The 22,878-nt window shown below is 44.5% G+C and overlaps 2 protein-coding genes across 4 annotated transcripts in view; one reads left to right on the top strand and one right to left on the bottom strand.

Annotated features, from left to right (window-relative positions):
- Positions 1–238: 238 nt before the first annotated feature.
- Positions 239–13,103, top strand: mapk8a (mitogen-activated protein kinase 8a). 2 transcript variants are annotated; one of them, XM_084471009.1, is made up of 12 exons: positions 239–404; positions 3,804–3,970; positions 4,261–4,390; positions 4,486–4,544; positions 4,977–5,115; positions 6,585–6,750; positions 7,715–7,786; positions 8,284–8,466; positions 8,795–8,919; positions 9,042–9,105; positions 9,520–9,597; positions 10,025–13,103. In XM_084471009.1, exons 2-12 carry the CDS (start codon positions 3,849–3,851, stop codon positions 10,198–10,200), a joined length of 1,314 nt encoding a protein of 437 aa, XP_084327135.1. In that variant the 5' UTR covers positions 239–404; positions 3,804–3,848; the 3' UTR covers positions 10,201–13,103. The 2 variants fall into 2 exon arrangements, with proteins under 2 accessions (XP_084327135.1, XP_084327136.1); XM_084471010.1 differs by having other exon boundaries at positions 10,020–10,168.
- Positions 13,104–13,130: 27 nt separating this feature from the next.
- Positions 13,131–22,878, bottom strand: part of arhgap22a (Rho GTPase activating protein 22a) — a 13,298-nt gene continuing 3,550 nt past the window's right edge. Inside the window, exons 2-11 of one of the 2 annotated variants that reach the window (XM_084470343.1) lie at positions 22,393–22,460; positions 18,679–18,875; positions 17,579–17,666; positions 16,412–16,540; positions 16,034–16,244; positions 15,794–15,926; positions 15,629–15,702; positions 15,016–15,137; positions 13,800–14,856; positions 13,131–13,706 (exon numbers count right to left, since the gene is read on the bottom strand). In XM_084470343.1, the coding sequence (XP_084326469.1) occupies positions 13,487–13,706; positions 13,800–14,856; positions 15,016–15,137; positions 15,629–15,702; positions 15,794–15,926; positions 16,034–16,244; positions 16,412–16,540; positions 17,579–17,666; positions 18,679–18,875; positions 22,393–22,460 (2,299 nt within the window). In that variant the 3' untranslated portion in view covers positions 13,131–13,486. The remainder of the gene's footprint in view (positions 13,707–13,799; positions 14,857–15,015; positions 15,138–15,628; positions 15,703–15,793; positions 15,927–16,033; positions 16,245–16,411; positions 16,541–17,578; positions 17,667–18,678; positions 18,876–22,392; positions 22,461–22,878) is intronic. The other variant, XM_084470342.1, reaches the window with a different exon arrangement.

Genomic DNA, 22,878 nt, shown 5'->3' with positions numbered 1-22,878 from the left:
ACAGACAGATAGATAGATAGATAGATAGATAGATAGATAGATAGATAGATAGATAGATAGATAGATAGATAGATAGATAGATAGATGGACAGACAGATAGATATATCCGATCGATCGATAGACCAATAGATAGACAAGAGCGATATGATAGAAATGGGCAAGCGTCGGTGGGTGTGTCGCTGCTGATGACGTAGAAGGGTACGCATGCCCTCTGCAGACAGCGCGTACGGCCTGCTGTCAGGCAATGGAAACGTAGCCACTTGAATCTAGTGAGGTCATGTTTTCGAGCCGAACAACGGACTAAAAATATATTTGTAGACGTTAAGCCAATTTATTTGCTTGAAATAAGATAGCGGTGATTAATCGAACCGTGGAGAAAGCAGTGCTTACATTTGACGACAGAGGTAAGATCCAGATCGCTGCCTCTTGGACATGCATTGTTTCGTGGTGGGGGAGGGTCGTATGTGCATGCTACCTTTCCATGCATTTGTTGTCTAGTAGGGTGTTAGCGGTACAGCCTTTATAAAATATGTTAATTTCACGACAAATAAACGTTGTAGCGAGTTAATATCACGACGTGTGCGTGTCGTGTGTCAGTTGTCGGCGTGTGGGTTTTGGCAGGCCATAATGTAGCCTAAAATCGATGGGAATAGGCTAACTGTTCATAATATCATAGCTGTCTTTCATTAACATACTTCTCCGAATCGTTCCACTGGTATAGGTTACGACATTCAGCCACTATAATGTGTTATGAAGCTGCGATTGTATATATATATAAATAATTTTTAAAAATACCATTTTCGTCCATTACGTGTGTTTATTGGAAAGGGTCGTGCAGCCAAGGTTAAGGCATTCGCACAGAATGTTTGGTCGGAATTGATCCCCCCCCCCCCACAGCAATGTTGGTCCATCAGGCCTTCTGGAGATGTACAACTGCACTGCTATTACTTAGATGTTCATGTCATCCGTGTTAATTATCATCGACCATAAAGATGGGGAGTCTGAAAGCCTTATTTCGCTGTGTGGAAATATTTTGAATTCCAGAGTAGACGTCTATGCAGGTCGATCAAATAATAAGGGGATTTCGTAAGCCTATAGGATTAAGTAATGCAAGCGATTACACACGGCATGTTTTCATATCGGATGTTGGAACAACACACGACACGTTTATTAGTAATATAGGGTTAATGACTACACATGATCATTATAATCATGCCTTAATAAGTGCGCTGTGAGCATCTATTTTGTAAACCCATGATTAGGCCTAACAAGCCGGTGTTGACACTGCATACCAGGAGGGCCCCTCCTGTTCGTTTTTCTGCTCCTGATGAATACAACAATATTTAGATTTATCACAGCAGGCCCTGTTCTGTATTTATTACCCCTGCCTCCCTCCTCACGTTGTATTGACAAGATCCAGACATTTCACTTGCACTTACTCTGCCATTGCTGCGTTGGTAAGCAACTACTGGGCTTTTTCCAATACCGGTAATTAGTTGAGAGAATTCTGTTTATGCAGCAGAATATTCAACTCTACCACAACGCATGTTCTGCAGCTGTGGTTGTATGGAGAAAAAGGCAGTTAGGAGTCTTTATGAACTATAATGTAATTTATAAGAAGGCCATCTAAACATTATATCCCACTCAAACATTATCATTAATATTATTACATCATTAGACAATGCTTAAAGGGACACTCAGTAGGAATTCTACCATCTTGTGGTAAAATAGTATTCTGCATTCAAACGAATAGTGCTCCTCGCTTTTTCAAATGTACGTAGACTGTATGTGCCAAGAAGCTATGACAACATGACACGTTTTTTGAATTTTCCGGTCACCTTGGCCTTTTTAATTTCCCTTTTTAACTTTTTTGGCGACACAAGGATTCCTTCTCCTGTGGCTTGTCATAAGTATGATCTTGCATTGTGAACGAAAGTGCAGTGCAGGCTTTCAAATTTGCCAGGGCAGTGACAAGCGTGTCTCGCTGAGCTCCTTCTACGTTTCACGCTGGCTCTGAGCGAAAACGTGTTAAGCCTAGCTAGTACCATGTAGTGCTTTATGCCCCTCTCGGCTGTTATAGTTTTTCATAGTCCGGAAGGATATTGAAGCTTCCTAAGGACTTAGCTGTTCAATGTAAATACAGATAAGAAATTCTTTGCTCAGGAGGATAAATCAGATCAATGGCAGAGGCAATTTTACAGCAATGAGGACATATTTATGAATGAAGACATTGATTTTAGTTAATACATTACTTAAAACGCTACACAGTGTCTCTTTAAAGGGAGTCCCTTTAAAGGGACACTGCTAGGCACACAGTGTCCCTTTAAAGGGACACTGTAGCGTTTTGGTAATGTATTATCTAAAATCAATGTCTTCATTTATAAATATGTCCTCATTGGTTTAAAATGCAATAACACAACAATTCTAAATGTACTCCCAAAAGTAGTCACACTCCAACCTTAACCTTCATTCGTCATCGATAAGCTGTGTTGGTGATGGTTTGGTAATGGAGCTGGTTTGGTAATGGAGCGTGAAGTTGCTGTGTGATGTTACGTGACGTCTGAAGCTGACACATTTTCATTTCCCTGGCAGTTACCTTCATCATATGGCCCTTGTCTTGGGATTTGTAGGGCTGCTGGCTTATGTTCCTCTTATGTTGATTGGAGGAATGTTAAAAGCGCTTTTAAAGTAAAGGGAGGAAGCCAGAACATTTTCCCCCACTCATGGTAGCAGAGCATAGCAAAGGATGGGTGTGCTTGCCAATGTTCATTCCCTCGTCAATTTGTCTCTAATTGTGCTTTAGTTGTGCTTTTTACCCAACACCTGGTGATCCCCTGGGCTTGGGAGCACCAGGGCAATTAAAAGAGCATCTTTCGCAGGGTGCCCTGTCTGCCAGACCCCCTTTCCCCGCCCTCCCATCCCGGTGTCACTTGACCCAGTTAGCATGTGCCTGTGGAAGTCCTGCTCCAGGGGGAACTGGCCAGCCAGTCCTGGGCCACTGTCCAAAACCTCCCAAATACTCAAGCATTAGGCACCATCATCCTCCCTGGCTTTGGTTTCCATCGGTGTGACCGAGGCATTCTGCGAGTCGCCTTTCATATGATGAATTGGAACTTCAACCCCCACCACCTTCTCCAACCACACACGCATATACACACACATATAACCACACGCACGCACGCACACACACACTCACACCCTCTCGCCCTGCCACAAGCCCGGCTGGGGCCTGGCGTCCTACGCGTCCCACTGAGGTTGATATTGAATCCCGAGAGGGGGAACCTGTAGCTCGGCTCAAAGCCATGTGATGTCATGTTCAAATGTTTGGCCGCTCCACTCAGCAGCTAGTGATATATATCAGCTGGAGAGAGCTCTAGACCACCACCATCTGACCTCTAGGGCTGTGATGACGGTAGTGAAATCTGGACTCATGATGTAATGTCACACAGAAAAAATTGCGATAATTCAATATGAGGCTATGTAAGCTTTTCGTTACATAGCCTCATAATGAATGGTCAGAGAAGATCACAATTTATGGCAGATGTATTTATCTAAAATAGATAAAACTGTGTTTTTAGGTGTATGTTCAGTCTGAATCTATACGTTTGAATAATGTTTCATCTTCTACCGCACAAAGTACAATGTGATGCGTGGGTTTATTTATATTATTGTATGTTTTATTCAAATGTAGTCTTCAACTAAAAATATTGAGATATCTCATTGAGACGATTAATGGCACAGCCTGTCCAACCTCTTACTTATTTACTTTGTATTTCTCCCCCACCCCCTTCTTTTTCACACAGAGGAATCTTTTGGATGCTCAGAAAGCATTAATAGAAGATTTCACCATGAACAAAAACAAGAGAGAAAAAGAGTTCTACAGCATAGATGTTGGGGATTCAACGTTTACAGTTCTGAGGCGGTATCAGAACCTAAGACCTATCGGGTCTGGAGCCCAGGGTATTGTGTGGTATGTGTTCCATCTCCTCCTACTCATGTATGTATCTTGGAGGTTGTGTACTGTATGGGAGTGAAGCGATATAAATATTTTAGCAACAAGAAGTATAGTATGCCTTGCTCAATGCAGATGTTTTCTTGGGCCTTGACGTTATTCTGTTCTAGGTTTAATTTTGGATTTTGGATTATCTTCTTCAAGGTGTAAAATACCATGATGAAACAATACAACCTCTGTTTATTTCCCTTTTTGTGTGTACATCTTTCGGTGTGCATTTTGTGATTGTTTGTCCCTCTGCTCTGCAGCTCTGCATATGACCAAAACCTTGAACGAAATGTTGCCATCAAGAAGCTGAGCCGGCCCTTTCAGAACCAGACCCATGCCAAGCGGGCCTACAGAGAACTAGTTCTAATGAAATGTGTCAATCACAAAAATGTAAGTGGAGAAAGATGATGTTATGGATGAATAATTCAGTCATGGTAGTTGATGATGACCCAGTTATACTAATACACGTTTTCCTCTCTCTATAGATCATCGGTTTATTACATGTATTCACTCCACAAAAAACATTAGAAGACTTCCAAGATGTGTAAGTAGCTATATACTGCATATGTATGGTGAATGTTGACATCTGTGCTAATTCATATGTATATAATATCTTATTTATAAACGTCAAATTGAAGTATATTTTAAAGGACATCTATGACAATCTCACAGGGCATCATAGGCTTAAATTCAGTAGAATAACCTTTAAAACGGGGAGGAAACAGCCCTAAAGGAAATAGGCCTATTCTGTGTGTGTGTGTGTGTGTGTGTGTGTGTGTGTGCGCGTGCGCGCGCGCGCGCAGGGGGGGGGGGGGGGGGGAGGATTGCCCTTGTGTGTATGTGTGTGTATGGTCACACATGCACTGTTCTGTTCTGTCCAAGCCCATCTATGTGTACTGTATGTCCTTAGTGTTGTCCCAGATAGAGCACATGGCTCGGACACCATTTTGAGTGTGACCTGTGTTCCTCCCTCCAGGTACTTGGTGATGGAGCTGATGGACGCCAACCTGTGCCAGGTGATCCAGATGGAGCTGGACCACGAGAGGCTGTCCTACCTGCTCTACCAGATGTTGTGTGGCATCAAGCACCTGCATGCCGCCGGCATCATTCACAGGGTACCCCTTTACCTTCATGCTTTGACTGGCATTATAATCATACTTTGGGGTTCTGAGATAGATAAGTCATTTGCTGGCAGGAGGGCTGGAACGACCAAGGTGTTTGAAACTGTTTGATCCCAATGTGTCCTCAGCCTACTTGTAAGCATTCTTGTGCAAGATGCCCCAACCCCCTAAACGTGCTCCTGAATGACAATCTAAATTCACTGTCACTTGTGATAAAAGGGCCTGCTAAAGAGTACACCAAGCCAAATAGCACTGTCCTAGCATATATGCACTAGCAAGGCCCATGTGCGAGCAGCAGCACTGTCTCGGTGGTGAAATAAAAAATGTATGTCTTTTTTGATAATAATATATGAAATTAGGTTAGCAGAATGGCTTCATGATTACCTAGATTAACTGTCGATTCCAGAAGCCATTTTGAAGCTTCTCTGTTAGCGACCATCTGCGCGGAGGATTCTGAATATCATAGCCGTGTCAGGGGTGTTCGTGTCGGAGTCGCTGTGCTGAGGGCTCCTCATGGAATGAGCAAACAGAAATAGAAATAGAACACCCCAGCAGGGATCCACCATGTAAACATGGTCCACCATTTTAATTATTGTTTAATTATTTACATAATAACTGTTCATATCAACAGTCCAATCATAGATATTTGCTTTAATGGCACCTCTGAATAGCTGTGAATTTTGTTAATCAGTATTTGTACCAAACAAATACGTATTGTATGATCCTAGCAGGTGCATTAATAAATTCTGACGCCCTGTGCACACAGAGCTGTGCGCACAGTTGTGGTCCGTTGATAGACATAGAAAGGAAAGAGTCTTCACATGCAAGTAGCGTGGCTCACTGTGTGTGTGTGTATGTGTGTGTGTGTGTGTGTGTACGTACATAATATATACGCAAGGTGTTTTAGCTGAGGCAGACACAACTGCAAAATGACCCACCCACAGCGAAAGAAAAAAAGAATGCCGGAAATTCTCCTTCAGAAAACGTGCTGGAACTTATTGACGTATCGAGCTCTGTTTCACCATAAAGTAATTTAAAACCCCCAGAAAAACAGCGGTGACAGAACAGACTGCATCAACCGGGAGGTGGTGGACCTCGCTCAGACTTGATAGTCGTATTAGTATGTCTTGCGAGCAGTCAGGGTCGATGTTTGTGGAGCTCAAACACAGAGACTTGAACTCTCACATTGGTGCGGCCGCAAACTGCATCAAATCAGTATGCATGTCATTACACTGGCCTCCCACACAAAGTATAACAATATGGCAGACAGCAAGCCGATAGAAAGTATAAGTATGGTTATACTGTACTTCTTATTGGCTGGCTGTCTGCCGTCTTCCTATATTTGTCATACAACCTCCTTTTATTTACTATCCTAAATAAATTCAGCATCCTCTACCTAGAATGCTAATAGACTAAGGGAAATGACACAGTATTTTCAATCTGGTTGTGTATGTTTTCTATAGGATCTGAAGCCCAGCAACATCGTAGTGAAATCCGATTGCACCCTGAAGATCCTGGACTTTGGTCTGGCTCGGACCGCCGCCACGGGTCTCCTGATGACCCCGTACGTAGTCACGCGCTACTACAGGGCGCCAGAGGTCATCCTCGGCATGGGCTACCAGGCCAACGGTTAGTATCTCCCCCTCTCTTGCAGCGCATGAGGGCTCTACCTTCCGGGATCTACCTCCCTACATCTACCTAACCTGGATGTGTCCACGGGGCTTTGATTACAAATAACACCGGCCTACTTTCCCCCCTTTCTGATTAAAACTCTGTGTCTCGTTCTCTACTGTTTCCTCTAACACCGCATAAACTCCATCATCTGCAGAGCGGTTCGTTCATCTGTGAACAAATGGGGGGTGTCGGGGATATCGTTTTATGTAATCAAGTGTTGATTTTATTTATAGAGCTTAATTTCCCCACTAATGCTAAGTAGCGCTTCCTAACCCGCTGCTCTGGCTCTCTCGTTTCCTGGGCTCGCCGTGTTCCACTCGTCTAGTGGACATATGGTCTGTGGGCTGCATACTGGCAGAAATGGTCCGCCATAAAATCCTGTTCCCGGGAAGGGACTGTATCCTTGTGCCTTTTTTAAAAATAATTATCTTCCTTGAAAATCTTGACGCCGTTAATATTCTCCTGGATTTCTGTGCCCCCCCCGACACTGCTGCACCGCATAGTCTTGCCTGTTCTTTCCTTTTAGATGGCAATCGATGCTTGGCACAAACACTATATTACTTGGCAGGCTTGTGGCGTTTGTCATTAACCAGGCCTATATCATTACTCACGTCAGGGCCAGTTTTAGGTCAGCCTTGTCGTCGTTGCAATGCACCTCCCAGACAAACGCTGGTTCCGTTACATTTTGTTTGTACCGCTGCGACGTTCCCCCTCCCATCCACTCATTGTCGGCTGATTTTCTTTGATTCATTCATATTTGTTTTGCATGGCGTTCATTGTCCCTCATTGCCATGCCATCCTTTCCTTTTGTGTCTTATCTTATTTTGTGTTTTGTGTATTCTTTCTTCCTTTGCCGTCATCATCTGCATTTTGCATGCCACCGCCCCCTCCCCCGCATCATCTCCCCTCTGGGCTGCAGTGGATGTGTGGTCAGTGGGCTGCATAGTGGCCGAGATGATCAGGGGTAGCGTCCTGTTCCCCGGCTCTGACCGTATCCTTCCCTCAGCAGCGCGTGTCACTTCCTTTGAAGTGAATCCACGCACCATCTCACCACCCTCTGTCATTAAGCTCCTGTTTGATCCCAGTTCCATAAGCAACCTCCCATATGTCATACCTCCCATTCCATCCCATTATTTTGCCCTTTTTACACTCATCCTACATAGGTGTTACCTAGCCTAGCTCTCCTTAAGTGAATCGTTAACACTCATCCTACCTAGGTGTTAGCTAGCCTAGCTCTCCTTAAGTCAACCCTTTTTTTAACACAAAAATGTATATGCTGAATGTAAATTAAATGTATGTTAACTGTCTTACAATCTAGTCATGCTTTAGTCGAGTAATAGATGGATCATTTATTTGTTTATGCAAATACACCCATTCCAGATTATTTTGGTATGTTTGACGACGGGTGTTGTAGTTTCTGCGGGCGTGGCACACAGAAGGGCACAAAAGGGCCCCTAGTGTGTTTTCCTCAACGTTGGAACCCTTCAGACATTGACCAGTGGAACAAGGTGATCGAGCAGCTAGGTACCCCCACCCAGGAATTCCTGATGAAGCTGAACCAGTCCGTCAGGACCTACGTGGAGAACAGGCCCCGCTACGCGGGCTACAGCTTTGAGAAGCTGTTCCCCGATGTGCTCTTCCCTGCCGACTCAGAACACAACAAACTCAAAGGTACTGGGGTCACTCTCTTGTGTATTTGTGTTTTTTTTTATTGACTTTCAGAATCAGATTGTTTTTGTGGGCACACACCTAAAGATTTATATTAAAACTATTATTAGTTATAATGGGCTGACTAAGGGCTCATATTATGGGACGGTATAATGTAACAGGGTGTCCCAACTCTAAGGTTCGGCTAGGGTTCCCAATTTCAGCCTAGTTATAGCCACCTATGAGCAATGTAATCCCTTCCCGTTCCTTGATGATAATAATCTGTATTCACTCGCTTTGAATACAATTGTCTCATAAATGATTAAATGGTAAATCCGTTTTGTCCTTGCAGCGAGCCAAGCCAGGGATCTGTTGTCCAAAATGTTAGTTATCGACGCCTCCAAGCGCATCTCTGTAGACGAAGCCCTGAAGCACCCCTACATTAATGTTTGGTATGACCCAGCCGAGGTGGAGGCGGTAAGTGGATCACAGACCTTGGAGCGTTCTTAAAATGTCCAATGAGTTCATGTCATTTCCTAATTCAAATGCATTTTAAGCAATTGTCACAGATTTTTCTTTCCACTTCATTCTGTATCCAGCCCCCTCCAAAGTTCACAGACAAGCAGTTGGAGGAGAGAGAGCACACAGTGGATGAGTGGAAAGGTGAGACTGCATGCCTAAATAACACTCCCTACCTTGGCTTCACTTGCACTCCCTTTCCAAGGTCCAGGCACGGACAGCGATCCCCAGCTCCACACTGGAGCTCCTAAGCCTCCCAGCAGATCAGGGGCTAAGCGTGTGTGTAAATATCTGCAGGGTGAGCTCATCCTCAGTCTCGGGGCAGGTGATAACGACCGTAACCTCGTGTCTGCGGGGCCACACCAGCCAATGGTGCCCCAAATTAGAAACACAGGGATTCCCTGGACTCCATGCGATCCCCAGCCTTGAGGACCTATTTCTCTTCCATCCTGACATCATCTTTCCACCGTTGACACCCATCACCGCTGCACTACTTCACCGTACATGTTCATGCTCACAGCCCGCAAACCTTGTCCCTTGTTCCTTCCTCGTTTTCAGATCTGATTTATAAGGAGGTGTACGATTGGGAGGAGTACACCAAAAACGGCGTGATCCGAGGCCAGCCTCCCCCTTTAGGTGAGTCATCCCTGGGAATGCAGAGAACAGAGAACGCTGTTGTGCGGTGCCCCTCAAACCTGATACTAGTGTATTGGAATCCCAACCGGGATGATACATTAGACGACGGTAATGGGTGGAATGATGTCAGCAGCAGTAACGTTAAGACCGTCCATGACGTTGAGGTAATGTCTGCAGATGTGGCACACTACCTCACACAGGGAGCAGACGGAGGTTGATTATAAGATGACGAGAGGAAGGAATAGCACCCACTTTTGCCCAGGCTCTATGTAGCCAGGATATTGCTCATGTTTATTCGAAAATAGCCAACCAGCCCTCCTTTAAGTACCCCTGGCATTGCATACTGCAGCAGCGCGTTGGTAAAGGAAGGCCATTGAAGTCGCTACAGGTGTATCAGGTGTGTTCCCTTGTTTTTCTCGCAGCACAGGTGCAGCAGTGATTGACAGCTCCCCACAGCCAGCATCCTCCTCTTCCTCAGCCAACGACGTCTCGTCCATGTCCACCGACCCCAGTGACCCCAGCAGTGACCCTACCATGACCTCTGACACAGAGAGCAGCCTGGACAGCCATACCTCGCTAGGAGCTCTGGGCTGCTGTAGATAACAATGAAACACACACACAAACACACACACACACAGGTGTGCACACGCACACATACACATGTACACACATATGCAGTAAGGTACAAAATATCTGGAGTCCACTACCAAACTGGTTATCAAATATTGGGGCATTGAAAAGCGAACGTCAGTAAAAAGAAAAAAAATGCAAAATGTACATCATTACGGATTATATCTGGTGATGTTGCAGCATATTTCCAATTTCCCTTTCAAATAAAAATATTTGAGAGATATTTAAATACATTAGATGCATGTTTACAACTTTTTCTTGCTGGAAAATAATCTGATTTTAACCCACTAGAGCGGCATGTCTCTACAGTGGTACCTTTCTATGCTCTTTGTGTAGTTTATATCATGCCTGTATCCAAACTCCGGAAAAGGTGAAACATTCCCAAACCTGAACATTTGCTCCATCTTGTTTGAGTCAAAAGCTTTCCGATTGTAATCGCAAAGTAAAACATTTCCATGGGGATAATTGCTACCATACCTCTGAGGGAGTGTGTTACTTAATGTTTAATGAATGTACATTTACTAAATGGACTTTGAAACTCCGCATTTTATTCAAATTCTCATCTTTCTCGCTTTGTTTCTCATTACTTTGTGTTGTACTGCTGAATTAGAAACCTTTTAAAGCCAATTTAATTGACCTCTGGCCACTAAAAGGCAGTAAGTACTCTCCAAACCATTGTGAACTAACATGACATGAAGCTCCAGAACGTAACGTGGGTTATGGGGCACCTCGAGAACCCAGTGGGGCTTCAACTGTGCTGATGAAACGGTTGTTGGTAGTGGACCCAGATATTTGAACCTCGCTGTTAACACAAATGGTTAAAGAAACCACCAATACACTAGTGTGATGGGACAGGCTTTTGGCCAATAAAACCTCTTGTTAGCTTTTAGAGATATACTTTTGATTTACAGATTGTTTTTATTTCCCTGTCCCCCATACTGCTGTAAATGATTGTTGTTTGAAATTATTTTTTTGCTGCGAAGAATTGGAAGTATGTTTTGATGTGACTTTGTGATGTATGTTATGGAAGGGAGGTTTTTAACTATACTGGAAACATTGCTGTTTTTAAGCTACTGATGTACAGAAGATTGCCGTATTACCGTTAGCATCTAAAGATGAATCATGTTTAATATATTTTTTGAATTGTTAGTTTAGCATTTTTTTTATTGTTTTTTGGGACTGAATGAATATGATAAAACTGGTCAGCTCAGAAGGCCAAGCCAGGCACCGGTCTCACTGCAAATGCATTTTATTTAGCTATTTTCTTTGCATTTCTTGTAGAAAGTATATTTCTGTCCTTCCAGACTGACTTTTTTTCATTGGCTGTTATTATTTTGATCTCCACATCCCAGATCAAATGATTATTGTTCTTGGCCAGAGGCAAACTTTATAGATCCCTACTTTTTATCCTGGTTCCTTATTGATTATCTAGCTGTGGTGTAGTTGGAGCCAGTGTTTCTGTTGGATGAGGACAAACAGGGTGAATGTAGAAGAGACACAGAGTATCATGCTGCAACTTCATATTTGCTGGTACTGGAGGCTTGAGTCTGAAATGGTCAGTTTACTGTCATGGCAGGTTTCTATGTTTTTTTCTGTCAATTAATTTGTTAAATATATGTTTATATTTTATTTGATTTAAGTGCCCTTACTCCAGTCAGTGGTTTTCTGAGAATGCCCTCCCTCTGTGGTGTGTCTTTGGAAGTTCTACCTCACACACACACACACACACACACACACACACACACACACACACACACACACACACACACACACACACACACACACACACACACACACACTTATTCACCGTCAGTTCATGCTTCAAAAGGCACACACATTACAACATACACACGTCATCTGAAAAGATAGTGAAAACATTTTTCTTAATTTGTGTATTTATTTATTTATTAATTTATTTGAAGCTAGGGGGATGGCTGTATGTAATGCACATTTAATTCAAAAGTACTGTTTATATGCATTTTTGTTTAGTTTCTTTGTTTTCTGTGCAATATGATTTATATAATAGTATAGATCGTAGGTGATAAACTGTATATTTTACGGTAAATGTATATGTTTTCTGATAGTCAGAAAACCCTTTGCTACCTGCCATGATTACCTTTTGGATGTATTTGATGGCTTGAATTCAAACCTACTCTATTGCCCTCATCATGGCTGGACAGTTTCCCATAGCAACCAGCACCCAGAATGCATTTGGAGAATTGTGACGCATGGCTGACATTTTCTGGACCGAATCTGAATGGTTGAGTGTGGCTTCCTCTCTTATCAGTTTGCTTTTAATCCATTGCCTCCAAAAAGAAAGTAAATTGGACGTATACCAGTGTTCCTAAAGTTTTCTTTGAGCAGATTACATTTGGCTTCAATTTAAAGGCTTTGAGGACTTTTGAAAAGCAGTGTTGTTTCCCAGAATAAACAGATGGGAATACTATTTCCCATGTTCCCTTGTTGGAAAGGGACTGGTGTTGCATATATCGGTTTTCAAGTGAATTCGTTCAAGTTAAAGAAGAATCGTTAGTTTCGAATAACAGCTGTTTGGCAAATCTTGTGGTGTATCATTGGCTTTTCTGGTCTGTATGTCAATTGTACAGATTATGTAGGGAATCCAATCCAGTGGCAAACACTAATCATCACATAATAAAAAGCCATTCAGACATTCAGGACTACTAGGATTCAAATCTTTTAACTAGATAACATAGAAAATGTAAAATTTTACTGTAAACAGTTTTGTTTTAGTGTTTTCTGATAAGGCCAGTTGTGTACATTTTGATCTTAAATTGCCTCACTATCAGACCGAGTGTAAACATCCGAAATGGAAACTTTGAACCACCTGCGAATAAAAAACATTGAATTTTAATCTCTTATAGCGTATTGTTTTTATTGTTGCATTATTAAAATGTGAAAATGAGGGATTTGAACTCGACACATATCTGCATTTCAGATCTATCATATATCTATCATAAGACATGTTCTTGGCTGAACTTGATGATTCAAGATGTAGACCAGTTAAGAGTTTTATGGAATGGTTAATTTTGTTAACATAAAAGCCATTTGGTCCAGATGGGTTCTATTTTGGCACCAGCTATGGCCAGGGTTTTCAGCTGGATCTGCAAAGAGGGACACAAGTTGTAGTAGTAGTAGTAGTATTAGTAGTACTGGGGGTGTTTGGTCTTAAGATCAAGGAATGAACCACCCCAGTCCAATTCAATTGGCCAGATAAAGCTTGAAGGCAGAGGTTTCTCTTCTAGCTAGTCCGAGCAGTTCCAGTGGTTAGATCCCCTAGTGTCTTGAAGAAGTCCTCCATCTCCTTCTGGAGATGAACGTTCCGGCTCTCTGCATCCTGATGTGCCCGCTCAGAGTTCCTGAGCCGGATCTCCAGCATGTGAAGCTTCTTCTTCTCTTGATCCAGTTCCTCCTCCAGGCTTCCCACCTGGCTTTGGTATCTGGAGCAGGACTCCTCCAACCTCACAGAGACACAGGGTGAGAGAGTTAGCATACGCACAATGTATAACAGAACTTTACATCAAGGTGAAAAATGTGCATGACCGCTTTAATACTTGCGAATGCAGCTTTCGTAGCTGATCCGCTGCATCTTCAGTTCTTGCTTTAGATTGGACAACAGCTTGGCAAGATCTTCGTCAGTGCCCAACCCTTTGCTTTCCTCCTTGACGTCCACGTCCTCCTCACCACCTCTGGTGATGTCAGCACTGGGATCCAGAGGGGTGTCTAAGGTTACCGTGTCTAAGGACTTCACATGTCCTTGCTTTGACCCCTGGTCCCCGTCTTCTGGATCTGTTAACGAGATCTCATAGGACGTCCAAATGGTCGAGGTGTCGGCAGGCAAGCTCAGACTGGAAGGAGCAACGTTGTCATAGGCGGAGAGTCTGTGGGATTGGCCGAGGGACCGGTGGGCGAGGGGTGAGCTTGCGGGGGAGTGCAAGGAGTCGCCCAGAGAGTTTTTCTGGGGGTCTTTAGGCGATAGGGCAGTGTCCTTGAGAAAAAGGGGTGTGTCTTTAAGGGACAGAGTGGAGTCTTTCAGTCGTTCCCCAGAAGAGGACGTGCGCCTGTGAGCTCGCAAAGAGGAAAGGCCGTTCATCAGCCAGTTGCTCCCGCTGGCTGCGGATACGTCCCCCGCAGACCCACCCATCTTCCCCCTAGGTGCTCCCGATCCAGCCCCCGCCTTGAAGGAAGTCCTCCAGGACGGCAGGGCCTTGGACTGCTTACTGGGGCTGATGGCCATGCCGTTTCCGGGCTTCCCGTCACTTTTAATATCCGCTTTCTCTTCCGTCTTCTCCGTGGCCTTCTCCTCCGGCTTTCCTTCTTCCCCGTTCTCCTGGGTCTGGGTGGGGGACGTTGATTCTGTCACATGTTTGCCATCCACAGAGGGAGTGGAGGATTCTTGGCTTTGGTCTTTGGAGGTGTTGGGGTCTAGTGCCAGGGTGGAGCATGTTTTTGGGGTGTTGTTGCCCTGGGATATCCACTCCACTCTGCAGCGTTGCCCCGGGCTTGACTGTGTCTTTGTGGGAGCCTGATCAGCCTCTTTCTCCTCCCATTGATAGAGGCAGGCGTGTTCACTGATCAACACTGTCATCAGGTGCTGCACCTGAGAGCTTCCTGTACATGGACACATGAACGAACAATCAGAGGAATACACTAAGTAAGATTTAAAACTCAGGAGTTTATATTTCAATTGGTCTTCATTCCCTTAAACCCAAAAGTGAAAATATGTTTCCATTCTTGCAACAATCTGTAATACATGTTATGTCTCTATACCCTCCATCATAGTGACTGGATCCTCCACTCTGGGCCGGAGGATATTGGGTCCAAACACAGTAGCCAGGTTCTGAACACTCATCTTGTTTTCCTTGGAGTGGGATTGAACTTCATCCAGGAACCTGACCAGACAGAAACCAAACATTGTCTGACTGCAAGGAAAAATACCTCATTTACTGATCATTTCCCTGGTACTGAGTACACAAATTGCGATCGGAGACATTGGCACAGTATATATCAGACTCCCTCCTAATGAATGCAGGGGACTGAGTCATTTTGTTGGCATTGTGTGAGCTGCCTGGGTGGACTCAGCTGTCTTGCCTTCAGGAACAAATCGAAGATATTAATAGAGATGTAGGAGGACAGCACATACAATCAATCAGGAGGGGCTCCAATTCAGCGTGATGTCAGTATGAACGCAGGATGGAGGTGTTAGGGATATGTGAATTGCTTGATAATGATGAGATGATGAAATCAAAATGTCAAATGCATGAGGAACAATATTTTCCCTTTATGAAGAATTATGAAAGGTTTATTGATGTCATTACCTCTAGTATTATACAGTGCTTCCTACAACAATGTGTATTTGTCATTGCAATCGACACTGGCTTACCTGCAGACATATTTGAGTAGATTGTAGTTCACCTGAGGCAGAGCTTTCACCTGCTTGCTAAGTTCCACTATGCCCTGAAAAAAAAGGTTAATTACCAAATTTGATAAATGATCAATCCTAAATAATTTATTGGTGAATAAACTAGAATATACTTATTATTTTTACCAGCCCCCTATCCTTGGTAAGTAGCTGAGCGCAAGACAGAAACTGGGTGTATTTAGAGAAGGGAATAACAGGTTCCGGAAGCTCCCGTATGTAAAGCTTAAGCAGTGACGCCACCGTATGGACATCAGTGGTACTGTGGAGGAAAGAAGAGCGTATCACAGAGGATCTAATGAATTACCCAATACACTCAGATGGGCGCATAATGCCAATACGCGCTATAAGACCCATCATTCTCCTTGCCTGTCGAATTTTGGCTTCTCGCCACGATCGAACGCATCCTGCAGCTCTCGCACGTGATTGGTCGGTCCCGGAGCTCTGAACAGGCCCTCCTCCTGCAGACCGCACTGACGTATCAAAGAGACACACTGCTCCACCAACACTGGGACCAGTCGCTGGGGGTCGCACTGGCGCTCACACAGCATCGTCTCCTCCAGATGCTGACCGAAGACCCCTGGGGGCCCACAAACATACACTCCAGTTCCTCAAACACACTCCAGTCAATCACTCAAGGTACACATACTAAAAAAGTATTCTCAGTTGGCTAAATGCTTTTGTTTTGAATAGCTGCTCTATAAAATGTAAATGCTAATTTTGAGATACGAGGGAATATTAGCTTACCACCCCCGAGCTGGGACCAGACGGCTCTGCGGATGCTTCTGACCCAGTCCTCCATGTCACTTTGGGAGTTAGCCATTAACATGAATGACTCGTGGCTTACGCCCGTTCGATCCTTTTCTCCACCGTTTCCTTCAGGGAAGAAAAATAATTTTGGATCGATGTTATGGAGAAAAGTAGGCCTACATGTGAAAATCCGTACTGCTGCACATAATCATAGTTATTATTTTGTTTATAGAGCACTTTTCAAGCAATGGTGAGGAAATAAATAAAAGAATAAGGAATAGGAATAGGCCTATTCATAAATTAAAGAAGAATTTTAATAACAGCATAGATATCGGGTTTCCTCTCTCGGGTATAATCACTTTGACTTTTGATGACCTTATTAGCTCCAGGACCCCTGCCAGGTTCAAAGCAGCCATCAATCGGCTGGCTGCCCGCCCCCAGCTTTGATACCGCTCCTTTGACATTTTAGCATAGCTTGAGTGCACTGATTTGAAAGTGCTGATCTGAACTTTAATAATTTGTTTTACAGGGCTAACGTTGAGACTCAAGTGGAAGTATCTTCTGTTGGGTATAATTACACTCTTGAAAAACATACCAGGGAGAGTGTTCCTCTTATATAGTTCTGTATTTCCCCTATTTTCATTCTGAAGCTGTTTTGCTTTTTACCTTGCTGTGTACTTTAGAGCAGCTGAATTCGTAAGCACTGCATCGCGGTGGTGGTGCACACTGTGCAGTTGTGTGCGTGAGAAATGACCCAGAAAGTCCAGAACTCCCCGTGGACCGCAGCAACTGCACCAAACTCTCATTCGTTCTCACTTTCCTCCTCTCTCCTTTCCCCCCGCTCTCCCTTCACTCTTGTTATTTCTCTCGCTCTCGTCCTCTGCAAGGGGACATATGCAGAGACTATGCTGCTGAAATGAACTTGAAAAACGCCTTATACTCCATGAATAACACACCACCTTTATAGGCAAGCAGAGACACACTAAAAGGGCCTGAGTGTGTTTGTGTGTGTACCCGTTCTTCCAAGACAACGTCAGGGTAAAGGAGCCTCTAAAAGAAGAGTGTTCTCCTTTCAGGGGGTGGATAAATGTGATTATTCACTGTTTCACGATGCCACGCTATTGGCAGATCATTGACCACACCGCTGTTACTATGCCAACCCACCTGGAACGATCTCAAAGAGGTGTCGGCCAGGCTCGTCCTGATTGGCTGGCAGCTCGTTGACCTGACTGCCCTGCAGTGGAATGCAACCCTGGAGAACAGAGGGGGAGAAGAAGAAGAAGAAGAAGAAGAAGAAGGAGGAGGTTGAGGGGACGAGTGGAAGACAGGTCTTCCATATTTTTTTAGGACATTTTAAGAACATTTTCTGACCCTGAAGTCCACCCCCCATCAAATAAAAGACTGACCTACAGAAAAGCAGGGTAAAGCAGAACACACTAGTACCGATGTAGAGCCACACAGGGTCTCGCTCGCTAATCAATTACCGACTCTGGAACAGGACATGTAGTGCATGTAAACCGTTATGGATTCCCAGGGTCTGCGGCTGTGGTGCTGCTGCTGCTGTCTGGGCAGCCGTCCAACGGAGCAGAGCCCGGAGATGATGGAGGGAGGAGGTGACTCAGGGAAACATCTCTCGCTCATCTATTTACCCTAACGCCCCCGCCGCTTCCCCTTGTCCACTTGGGTTTCCCTCCTCATCCCCTTTCCCCAGGGTTGAGTAGGGTGGGGAGTGGGGGGGGGGGGGGGGGGGTTCATAGGTCACAAGCTAAGTGCTCTGGTTGCGAACACAGCGGTACCACTGTGAGGCTCACAAACCACGTCCTCAGCAGCAACCAGAGCCATAATGGAGCTTGCAGACATGTGAAGAGGCCTTAATGCAGGGATAAGGGAGGGGGGGGGGTTGTGGGGGTGGGGTGATATTCTCTTGTATTCTCTCCATTCAGAATACAAATTAAGAGCAATTACGTTTATTTAATATTCCACGCAGAATATCTGTCTCTAGTCCCAAAGGCACAATATGGATACTGCAAAACCACAAAGCAGTTATGTGAGGAATTGTTAGCCATTTTGGCCTTTATCTTCTATAATTATGTGTTTATAATACCTATATATGTTGAAAGATGATGTCCTTTTTCACTTACTAAATGAAGATCATAGCAGGGCCTGTCTTGGGCTTAGCAACACAACAGAACCATACTACTGAGGTTGTAACGGGACCAGAGGACACATGCTGGCGGATAGAGGATTAGTATTGGGTATTTCACCTGCGCCTTGGCCTCATCCTGGTCCTTATAGAAGTAGAGGGCTTCGGGCCGCAGCACGAACCAGCGCAGCTGCCAGTTCTTCATGATGCTCCTCTGTCTCTTCAGCCAGCCTGCCTTCAGCGCCCTCTCCTGGTCCAGAGGAGAACAGGGCCTGGACAGCCGAGACAGCTCCCCCAGAACCATGCTCTTGGATCGGGCTGGATGGACGCACAAACACACACACACACACACACACACACATATGTACACGCACATGTACATGCACGCGATCACACACACATACACACAAGCAAAATACAATACAATCTTGTGAGTGCATACATTGTCAGCATGGATGGTCCCAGTGGGAATCAGACCCCTCACCATGGAAGTGTTAATGCCATGCTCACCAGGTGAGCCGGGACCAAGTACATACACACAGGCCCAGGACAAAGAAACCGAGAGAGAGAGAGAGAGAGAGAGAGAAAGGTATAGTAGGAATAGAACGATATACAATTATATATATACATATTAAACATACATCTATACATTCAATAAAGACATGTAGACAATAGACACACACGCTCTACAGAGACACCTATATAGGGTGGCTCATAGCCATACACACTCCTATACATCTTATATTGAGTCCTGGGGAACAGCGCAGGGGGTATTTGCTGCTGCATTGTTTTACACAATAGATCCTTATGGCTCGGATCAGGTTGTTTTATTCCATCGGAGCGTATCCATCATACAGGCCATGATTAAAAGCATGGATTTTGCATTAGTATGCCTGGGACAAAACGTCTGAGCACGCCCGGTGACAGCATAAGGATCCCCAGAGAATTAGGGCGGGGAGATAGAGAAACAGAGAGACCTACGGAGAGAGCTAGAGAAAAGAGAGAATGAGAGTCAGCGAGAGAGATAGGGAGAGGGAAAGAGGTATAGTGAGAGAGTGAGAGAGAGAGAAAAGGAAGAGTGAGGGAGCAGGAGCGAGAGATATATAGAGAGAAAGACAGTCAGAGAGAGAGATAGAGAGAGAGGGAGAGAGGTAGAGAGAGAAATCAATGCTTTTTCTCCCTTGTTAATTGCGACTCCCTTTCTGCTGAGGACAGCAGGGAATGTATCGGAGAGGAGCCTGGGCATGTCCTTCTTTATTATGTCCCTCTCTCTCTCCCTCTCTCTCTCTCTCTCTCTCTCTCTCTCTCTCTCTCTCTCTCTCTCCTGTTTCCTCTCTCCTTCACTTATCAGCTCTTTCTCTAATCTGCCCGTTTTATTCTCTCTCACAGACCCCACCACCAACACCCCCTTCCAGCCCTCCATCCCTGCCTGCTTGCAGAGTCATGATTGCTGGGAAGAAGAGCAGAGCATGCACTGTGCTCATTAACCGTGACAGTTACTGTATGCAGAGAGAGAGGAGAGAGAGAGAGAGAGAGAGAGAGAGAGAGAGAGAGAGAGAGAGAGAGAGAGAGAGAGAGAGAGAGAGAGAGAGCAGAAACACTCCTAGTAGTATGCTGTTCATGCAGATGGACACATATTACAGTCAAGATGGGAATCACAGGAGGCAACCTACTCCTTGCCAGGCACTTGCCTATTTGTAATACTTAACAAGTTGTACAAGTTTCTTTTATGCCACCCCTTGGTTTGGTGTTAATTCATTAGCTGCTAAAGATCAATCTACTAATAGTAATACTCAGCCCTTCAGTCAACGCAGGTCTATAAAATACCAGTACATATCAATTATAATAAAACATGGTATAAATTATGTAAAGTATTAACTCTGTATTGGTTCTTTGTATCACCAAATGTGTTATGTGCAATATTCTTTTGACCTTCTCATCTTAATTTGACACTATTTTGACAATAATGCTCTTTAAACACCTCAAATACTCCAACTCTAACCCTAAAATTGGAAGAATTGGAAGACTGATAAAATTAAACAGACAATATTAGATCAGTTAATCTGGCATCCAAAACGAAAATATACATTATTTTGAATTACAAAAATAACATACATTCCTCAAGAGTGCAAGATATATGTTGTAAAAGCCTACACTATATTGAACTGTACCAAACAAATTTGCTTAATACCTCTACATCTACAATAAAAATAAAAACCAATAAAAATGATGCACATACTTTATTTTACTATTATGGCTGCTAATGGAATTTTGGTGCAAATAAGACTGTCACTTTCCCATCTATGATTGATTAAAGCTTAGGAGGAAGTTATAAAACGTTATGAATGTTTTATCATTCTTCACAGCTTTCCATGAAACTTGCTCCTTTGGGCAAATGACTCTCTCTCTCAAACCTCATTAACCAATGTCTTGTGAGCTTCCATATTTAGAACTCTAGAAGACAGCTCCCTCATCTTCAGAACCTGCGGTCACAGGACAACCACGTCTCCTGTTCCTTTACGATTCAGGTCAGACAGATAATGCTGATGATGTGGTTTGTGTTGATTTCGGAGAGACACAGAGTGAGTCAGAGAGAGAGAGAGAGAGGATGGAGAGAGAGAGAGAGGATGGAGAGAGAGAGAGAGAGAGGATGGAGAGAGAGAGAGTGAGGGAGAGCGACAGAGAGCAGGAGAGAGAGATGGTTGTGTATTACAGGGTCAGAGTGAAGCCGAGCAGGAAATCTAATCAAAGGAGAATAGCATTATGGCACATGAGAGATGGAGAGGGGCGGACTGCACGTGGCATGCACGCTCAAGTGGCTGCTGCACTCCCTGATGCCGTCTTGCACAAAGAGAGGGAGGGCTGGTGGTGGTAGGAGGGGTGAGGTGGTCATTATGCCTTACACCATCTCCTCTTCGCCTACATCTCATAGACCTTAGCTTGTTCTGACATTGTGCAGCAGAGACACACACACATACACAGATGCACACACACACACACACACACACACACACACACACACACACACACACACACACACACACACACACACACACACACAACAAGTGCACATACATACACTCACTCACTTACTCGCTCACACACACAACGGATGTACTGCAACACACACACTCACCCATTACATCACTTCAGTTAAAAGCTTTAACCTCCCTGCCTTGACAACACAATTAGAACATAAGACCCCAGCCACACACACACACACACACACACACACACACACACACACACACACACACACACACACACACACACACACACACACACATACACACACACACACACACACACACACACACACACACACACACACACACACACACACCCGGGATGGCAAGACCCCCACCGAAAGACAGCCTCAACCCCTCCCTCTCCTCTCCTTCAAGTTACACACAATGTCCTTTGAGATTTATTTTCTTCACATAAACTGTTAATCCGTGCCGTCGGCCAGCTCTGATTTACAGCCTCCATATTTGTCTCAAGGCGTTGATCACGTGACCCGCATACCCCTGTGCCGGCGTCTAGACCACAGCATTAGAGTTTGTTCGTCCATACTGGAGAAACTATGTTTGACACCCAGCTGTTGGGATTTACACACACACACACACACACACACTCTCTCTCTCTCTTTCTCTCTCTCTCTTCTCTCTCTCTCTCTCTCTCTCTCTCTCTCTCTCTCTCTCTCTCTCTCTCTCTCTCTCTCTCTCTCTGCTGCTCTCTCTGTCTCTCTCTCTCTTTCTTTCTCTGTCTCTCGCTCTCTCTCTGACCGCTCCCCTTTCTCTATGTCTCTGTCTGCCTCTAATCCCGAGTCCCTCACCTGTTCCCAGCACGCGAGGAGTAACGGATCCGGACACATGTCGTAGGCCTGCAGGGTCCTTGTGGTGGCTGAGCATATGGCCAGCGAGCAGACCCAAATAGACCGAGACCAGGACAGCCCAATCAATACAATGTCATCACAAACCACTGCCTCTCAATTGGACCGCTGAAAACAATGAGTCTTTAATCATCTATCGGTGCCCTGCCATGACATCATCCATCTGAAGTTCTGTTCTGTAAAGTGCCCGTAAGAGGAAGCTCATAACCGGCCAATTACGAGCCTCCTGACAATTGGCATTGGTCAAAGAAAGGAGAAGAGCAGCCAGGTTGTTCTGCTCTGAAACACTCTGAAGGACGTCCCTGGGCGGTCGTAGCAATCACAATCAGCTGTAGTGCAAACAACACTGTGCCATTACTGTCATAATGTCACTTTAGAGAGAGCGAGTGAGAGAGAGAGAGAGAGAGAGAGAGAGAGAGAGAGAGAGAG

Source organism: Micromesistius poutassou (genome assembly GCF_964030765.1).
Source record: "Micromesistius poutassou genome assembly, chromosome: 7".
Lineage (NCBI taxonomy): Eukaryota > Metazoa > Chordata > Actinopteri > Gadiformes > Gadidae > Micromesistius > Micromesistius poutassou.
The sequence above is the reverse complement of the archived record's forward strand: the minus strand, read 5'-3'. Positions and strand labels throughout refer to the sequence as shown.

Bases quoted from the DNA above. Each gene is read 5' to 3' on its own strand.
- mapk8a (XM_084471009.1), top strand. From the start codon at position 3,849: ATGAACAAAAACAAGAGAGAAAAAGAGTTCTACAGCATAGATGTTGGG. The intron at 5,116-6,584 runs GTACCCCTTTAC...TGTTTTCTATAG, and splicing joins CCGCCGGCATCATTCACAGG to GATCTGAAGCCCAGCAACAT. The intron at 8,920-9,041 runs GTAAGTGGATCA...TTCTGTATCCAG, and splicing joins ACCCAGCCGAGGTGGAGGCG to CCCCCTCCAAAGTTCACAGA.